The sequence below is a fragment of the Abramis brama genome (genome assembly GCF_963993115.1).
Source record: "Abramis brama genome assembly, chromosome: 19".
Taxonomy (NCBI): Eukaryota; Metazoa; Chordata; class Actinopteri; order Cypriniformes; family Leuciscidae; genus Abramis; species Abramis brama.
In genome coordinates, this window is record NC_139981.1 from 6,775,364 (window position 1) to 6,782,945 (window position 7,582).

The following is a 7,582-nucleotide window of genomic DNA, read 5'->3' on the forward strand; positions in this document are numbered from 1 at the left end:
AACCAAAAAGCAAATAAACAGTCCACAGAACATAATGTAAACCTGACATGCCACAAGTAGCCTATCATTAAAGTCAATAGTCTTACATCTTCCTTTTTAGTTAATGGTTTGCATGCAACCAGGGGGTAGGGGCCCACTAGGGGCACCTCAGCAAACTTCTGGGGGCCCCAATAAGTCTTAAGATGATTTAAATTGATTTAAATTCCGTAATCTTAATTAAAATGCTAAAAAACAAACAAACAGTATTGTAGTCAAAAAGGTTGAGAATCATAATTTAAGTTTTCTGATGGCATATGATAGACATTTGCATCTTTTATGAATCTGATTTGGATGTGGTAGCCACATAAAGCCTAAAGCCTAATTCCATATCATGGCCATTTAAGTTTTGCAATGACTATTTGGGTACAGTAGCCTAACTGCTATAGCCTGAACTGCCCTTACTATTTCTTTATTCAAAATTCTCTTTAAAAAGGACGTTGCATTTTCTTTTATGCAAAAAGCCTCAACTTACATAACCTACATAATTCTCCATCGCGGGGTATGAGTTGCATGAGAATAACGTAAACCGAAATAAATACTGATTATATGTGATTCAGTGATGATTGACGTCAAAAGGAGCAAGTCAGCGTTAGGAAATTTAATACAGGAAGGGATTTTAGCCAATGAATGGCCACGGTAGACGGGGCTATGTGGATTGCACGCGAGGTACACGCCCATCATCAGCACTCACAACTCATTCTGCCTTTGCGTGGAGCAAAGAAGGTTCTGGAAAGGTAAGTCGTGATAAGAACCAATTTTATAACTACATGCTGGTAATTTAACACGTCTCAGACATATATCTGCAGTGTTTCTAATAAATGCTAAATAAGTCGTTTGAAAAAACATTTGTTTTTTTGTTATGTCGAAGCGGGTAGCTTTATAAGTATCACACAGCAAGTGTGTTGCCAAGTTACATTTGACAAATCTAGCTTTTTTTCTAATCCAGCTTCTCTCCGGAAATCCGATACCCCTCGACTGATCGGCTGCATCGCTCAGCACTTCCCAGGTTTTATCTCTCTGTACCGTTGTGTCGTGTTACATTCTTTGGATCACGACCCAACATATCCAGGCTTTCCACTGTCAACCCTTCACTCCGTCGGTGGACGACTAGCGTTGTGTTTATGTCTTTATTTTACGGAAACGGTGAGTATACGGCCGGTTATTTGCTTAAACTGCTTTGCAAATGCCTATTACACATTTGTAAATGCGTTTTGGGTACATATGACTTGGAAACGAGTGTTTTGGTGGGTTTTATAACTAGCTAATGGGTGTGAACTAGCTTGACGGAGGGGAACAAAATGGCGTCATGGTGCTTTTGCGCACTCCGCTGCGCGCTAACCGTGACGCACTCTGCACCACCGCGACGATCACACAACTTTACGACTCTTTCTGAGGTTTGTCAAAGCAAACGCGTTTTTGCTGTGTTTAAATCATTTAGGGTTATCTAATGGCAGTCGTCGATATTCGACGTGTTTATTTCGATGTAAAAATAGCGTAACGTTAATGGGTTTAGCCCGAGTGGGTAACCATGTGTAACTTACATCGACCTTGGGTGCAATACGTGTGACTCGGTAACGTTAGCTTAACGTTACATATCATTTATAAACGCATGTTTAAAAGATCCTTATACACTGACATGTGCTCTGAATATTTATTATTCTCTTAACGTTAATGTACTTTAAATGAGACTAACCGATGGACACGCGCACAATACTATGTGATCGTAATTTTACTTTTTTTGGTTTTGGAAACCCTGTTCTGTCACGTAACTTACAGCTGTAAAATTTTCCTCACCACGTGTTCATTTGGCTTGAGTCATTCTTATACCTGCTGACGCAGTCGATGACGTGGGTAGATGGGGTCTTGATCAAGGACTCTATTAAATTATTAAAAGAATATTTAATTTAGTTTGTTTTCCTGTAATAATGGATGGCAGAGAGAACATTAAAAGTAATTTATTATATTTATTGTAAAGCTAATTATGTGTGGCCTAACCACCTTAGACTTTGACAAGTCTTTTTCCAATAATCAGATGTTTTATGACTTACTTTTACGCTCTTTGACGCATTAAATTAATTATTGAATGTGACAAGACAATAAACATTAACAACCTTTTTTTCTTCTTCATATTATTAGGCGTAAGATCATTAGTGAATGTGTTTTTTAAAATAAATATTGTTTGTGAAAAGTTCAAATAGATTGCTACACAATAAATTATATATTTTTGAAACTATTTCCTAAATTCCTAAAAATTAGTCACTAAATGGTCAAAAATGAATATGATCACAGTCTTGATTCAAGTCCTGAATTGGTTATATTATTCAAATGTTGCACAGAAGAGAAATGGTGCTGTTGTTGTACTAAATATCTGCACAGCTGCGATTTTTATTTTTTCTTTACAAAAATTGGCCAGCTAGTTTGTATATCTCTTCTGCATACAAAATGGCTTTCAGAACAATCCAATGCATCAAGTGGAATGCCAAGAAACTTATCTAATTAATGAAAGGAGTGGAAATAGCCTAACTGTTGTATAATAGTGCATTTCACTTTGCTTTTCAGAGCTGTTGCGCAGCTGTTGGAAAGCGAGCGGAGGAAACCTAGTCCACGAGCAAGGAGTTTGCAGCCACTGTGGCAAGATCTTTTTCATGTCAGAGACCGAGCACACTTGCAGTTGTTTATGTCATCCCCTCTTCTCCAGACAGAAGATACCCAAAAAATCCCATTCAAGATCATCTTATCTTGCTGATAGTGTCTCAGATCACTCAAAATGTCTGTCAACGTCAACCGCAATGTGTCGGACCAGTTCTACCGCTACAAGATGCCCCGTTTGATTGCCAAGGTACACAAGAGACTTGTTTTGGTCTGAATGCTATATAAATACAATAGTTTCACTAATTATTTTTGCGTAGAGTAATAATAATTTCTTATTGGTGTATACAGTGGCAATCTGATATTCAGTTGGAAAAGATTAAAAAAATGTTTTTCCCACTTTCAATTTAATTTAATAGGTGGAAGGCAAAGGGAATGGAATCAAGACGGTCATTGTCAACATGGTTGATGTTGCAAAGGCACTGAACAGACCTCCAACCTGTAAGTTTGTTTTTACAATTAGTTATAACCTGGAAATTATTCTTTCAGTAGTGTTTTATTGTGAAACAATTATTATGATTTATTTTTTTCTCTGTTATTTCATCAGATCCAACTAAGTTTTTTGGCTGTGAGTTGGGGGCGCAGACTCAGTTTGATGCTAAGAATGACCGCTACATCGTAAATGGATCCCATGAAGCCAACAAACTGCAGGACATGCTGGATGGATTTATCCGCAAGTTTGTGCTGTGCTCCGAGTGTGACAATCCTGAGACTGACCTGGTAAGTTGACGATCAGGGTTTTTGCTTGCTGAAAAGGTTTGTCCACTCATGGTTAAAAATTAAAGATTCTGTTTACTTTTTCATTTTGCTGTTGGTCAAATAGTGTTTGGAGAACATTTTGAGGTGTACTTAAACTTGTTTTTGCCTTTTTGGGCAAGGGCAGTTGGTTTTTGGTGTTCTGTACACTTAACTTTGCCCTTTGACTTTCATAACGCCTACACAAGTGTTGAAAAGATATCCACGGTTGTGAAAGCATTAGTTATTTGCTGTGTTTTTTATATATATATATATATATATATATATATATATATATATGTATATATATGTGTGTGTGTGTGTACTTTTATTGTAGTTATTCATAATTTAAAGCTCCAATTTATTTTTCTTATTTCAGTTTTAGTAATTTTAGTACTTTAACGTTTTATTTTTACTTTAACCTAATATTTCTTAGATTTTTGTTGTTTGTTTTAAGTTTTTCATCTGATATTTATATTTTATTGCAACGTTAATTCAATAAGCTCAAAGTCTGCAAATGTCGGCTGTATATGGGAGTGGTATAAATTGTTCTTATATTGATGACTGTTTTAGCTAACTTGGCTCTAATCACATTTTAATTTACACAATTATCGGTGTTAAAACTATGTATATGTATTTTTTTTTAGAAGCCTAAGAGAAACTACTGATTTATCTAATGTCAGTGAACACTTTAACGTCATTTCAAATAAACCATTGCAATACCTTGTAATAGCAAGTTTCTTCCATACTTCCACATTTTCAGCTGTTATTTGAATAATTGTGTAACACTGCAATCCAATCCTCACATGGTTTTTGAAACTCGAAAATCGAAACCTTTGTCAATTCAGAAATCCTTTTATTTTCAGAAATGGTCCTCATAGTATCTAATGTTTGATTTGCAGCATGTTAACCCAAAGAAGCAGACCATCGGAAGCTCTTGCAAGGCTTGCGGTAATCAGGGAATGCTGGACACTCGGCACAAACTGTGCACGTTCATCCTCAAAAACCCACCTGGTGAGTTGTGGACTGTTAAAATGCATCTACTTCTGTTATTTACTACATTTAGTATCAGAAATGTATGCTTTGCTGTTTAAATTTCTAATTTTAGCTTTTCATTTAAGCTTTATAAACACAATTTTTAAGAGCTAATCTGTTTCAAAATGCAGAGAGTGATAGCAGTTGTGTGAAAGAGAAGAAGGAGAAAGAGAAGAAAAACCGAAAGAAGGATAAGGAGAATGGCTCGGGGAGTGGTGAGGCTGGGAACCATAACGACATAGATGCACCAGATGCTGTGGTAAGAGATGCCCATGAACATTTTTTTTACTGTAATTTGTAACCAGTACATTGAAGTGTATGTTTGTGGGGATTGTGTAGGATGGTGAGGAAGATGACGATGACTGGGCAGAGGAAACCACAGAGGAGGCCCAGCGTCGGCGTATGGAGGAGATCAGTGACCATGCTAAGAACCTGACCCTCAGCGAGGACCTGGAAAAACCCCTGGAGGAGAGGGTCAACATGTTCTACAACTTTGTCAAAGTAAATAATGCCACTCTTGGTTTCCAGTGTAAAAACATTTTCTTATGATGCCCTTGCATCTGGTGAAGTTACACTACTGTTCAAAGGTTTGGTGTCGGTATGTTTTTAAAAAGATGCTTATTAAGGCTGCGCGTACTTGATTTAAAATACAGAAAAAATGGGAATATTGTTAAATATTCTTAAAATTTAAAATTGATATTTTCTATTTGAATATATTTTAAAATGTAATATTTCTGTGATGGTAAAGCTGAATTTTCAGCATCATTTCTCCAGTCTTCAGTGTTACATGATCCTTCAGAAATTATTCTAATATGCTGATTTGCTGCTCAAGAGACATTTCTAATTAATGCTGAAAACAGTTGTGCTGTTTAATATTTTTATGGAAATTGTGCATTCAGCATTCTTTGATGAATAGAAAGTACACACGAACAGCCTTTATTTGAAATATAAATCTTTTGTAGCATTATAAATCTCTTTACTGTCACTTTAGATCAGTGTATTGAGTCCTTGTTGATTAAGTGTTTGTAATTTTGTAATTTCTTGTACAAAACATTTTACTGACTCCAAACTTTTCAATGGTAGTTTACCATAGGTCTGTAAATTAGATTTAAATCAACATGAAGGTTTAAATAACCAAAGATCTATTAATGCTACTAGGACTCAAACATCTCTCTCTTTTTCTACTCAGCAAAAGAAAGAGAGTGGAGCAATTGGCTCTGCCGATAAGGAGATTCTGGCTGAAGCAGAAAGGCTGGATGTGAGAGCCATGGGACCACTCATCTTGAGTGAACTGCTCTTTGACGAGAACATTAGAGACCAAATCAAGAAATACAAACGTCACTTCCTGCGGGTACTTTTTCAGAACCAACACCAGTTTTAATTTTAAATTTTGACAGATTGGACGCATAGGATCTGCATGTACAAAACTGATTGGAACACCCCTGTAACTTATTAAATTTTTGCCTCCATTTTAATAAATTTTTCACCCAGAATTTGACTGATTTTGCCCCAAAATTAGTCCTTAAAATACTGATAAAAGTTTCCATCTTGGCCTAGTGATAGACGAATATTTATAGCAGGACACTGAGACCTGCCTACAAGCCGAGATGATGGTGTAAAGCCATGCTAAAAATAAGTCTTGACTAGCAATTTAATGACACTTTTGAATCAGCAGCTTTGATATCTACCAGTTTTCACTTGCTTCTGAGATAAATAAAGATGAAGCTGTTTAAAACTATCTACTGGTGCAAAACAGTTTATCTAGCTCAACATACATGTCTGCGAAATACTACGAACGAAGTGCTTATGTTTGATAAATGTACATAGTTTTACCACAATCACAGTGCTAAAAGTGATAGATTCTCCTTTCTTGCAGTTCTGCTTCAACGATAAGAAAGCTCAGAAGTATCTGCTGGGAGGTTTTGAGTGTCTGGTGAAGCTTTATCAAAGTCAGCTGCTGCCACGAGTGGCCGTCATTCTCAAAGATCTCTATGATGCCGACCTACTGGAGGAGGATGTCATTCTCGCATGGGCAGAGAAGGTGTGCATTTCCCAATTTTACATACAACTTAAGACTGATAGAGCATTTTATACGATGAAGTTCTTTGAACTATGAATCGTGATTAATATGCCTTTGTTTTAAGGTATCAAAGAAGTACGTTTCCAAGGAGCTGGCCAAGGAGATCCATGCCAAGGCGGCTCCCTTTGTCAAATGGCTGAAGGAGGCAGAGGAGGAGAGTGAGGGGAGTGAAGCAGAGGAGGAAGATGATGATGAAAATGTTGAGGTAATCCCCAATATATATTTTTACTTGGATTAGCTCAATTTATTTATGAGCAGATTGGACAAAAGTCCCTTTATCCAGCTATATATATATATATATATATATATATATATATATATATATATATATATATATATATATATATATATATATATATATATATATATATATATATATATATATAAATAAATAAATAAATAAATAAATAATCACGTACACATGGCATTTAATCGCAAACACAAACTTAATTTGTAGTAAATTAGAGAAACGACGTTATATTTTATCTGTCAGCAGGAGCCTTGGGACTGTAATTAATTACATTAGTCTTCTCTGGGCAAGAATTAGAGAAAGGTTGAGAAAGGCTTGTGTAAAATTCTGATTCTTCGTCTTTCTCCTTTGAACTCTCTTTGGTCTTCAGGTTGAGTACTCTCACTCTGCACGAGAGCTGAAGGTGGAGACCGTTCAGCCAAAGAAAGCAGAAGAGGATGATGACCTTGATATAGATGCCATTTAAAGAAATAAGTGAAACAGCAGCTGCCATCCTGTAACCTTGCTGCTTCCTGTTGTAATGATCAAATGGATCACAGTTGCCTCCTGTTTAGCCCCAGTCTTGTTTTGTTTCACTTTCTCCTTGGTTATATTTGATTTGCAAGAATGGTTTTAATATAGCTCTTTCATTGACTTGCTGCTAAAGTAATAAGAACTTTTGAGCTTTATTGTCTATTAATCAATTTTGTTGTATTGTGAGCTTGACTTTGATTCATGGGTTTGCTTATACTGTACATCTGATTCTTTCTTTTTTTTTCTTGAAATCATAAAATAAAGGTTTTTGCTGTACTTTA

The 7,582-nt window shown here is 36.0% G+C and overlaps 1 protein-coding gene across 2 annotated transcripts; it reads left to right on the plus strand.

Annotated features, from left to right (window-relative positions):
* The first annotated feature begins 680 nt into the window (after window positions 1-680).
* LOC311069201 (eukaryotic translation initiation factor 5-like) lies at window positions 681-7,582 on the plus strand. Of its 2 annotated transcripts, XM_084092188.1 has the most exons (12): window positions 681-773; window positions 986-1,182; window positions 2,599-2,878; window positions 3,048-3,129; window positions 3,236-3,408; window positions 4,326-4,437; window positions 4,590-4,717; window positions 4,798-4,959; window positions 5,648-5,809; window positions 6,335-6,499; window positions 6,603-6,743; window positions 7,159-7,582. In XM_084092188.1, exons 3-12 carry the CDS (start codon window positions 2,807-2,809, stop codon window positions 7,252-7,254), a joined length of 1,293 nt encoding a protein of 430 aa, XP_083948314.1. In that variant the 5' UTR covers window positions 681-773; window positions 986-1,182; window positions 2,599-2,806; the 3' UTR covers window positions 7,255-7,582. The 2 variants fall into 2 exon arrangements, with proteins under 2 accessions (XP_083948314.1, XP_083948315.1); XM_084092189.1 differs by lacking the exons at window positions 681-773; window positions 986-1,182 and adding an exon at window positions 1,300-1,433.

Coding starts and splice junctions, on each gene's coding strand:
- LOC311069201 (XM_084092188.1), top strand. CDS start 2,807: ATGTCTGTCAACGTCAACCGCAATGTGTCGGACCAGTTCTACCGCTAC. Junction 3,409..4,325: donor ACAATCCTGAGACTGACCTG/GTAAGTTGACGA, acceptor TTTGATTTGCAG/CATGTTAACCCAAAGAAGCA. Junction 4,438..4,589: donor CATCCTCAAAAACCCACCTG/GTGAGTTGTGGA, acceptor TTCAAAATGCAG/AGAGTGATAGCAGTTGTGTG.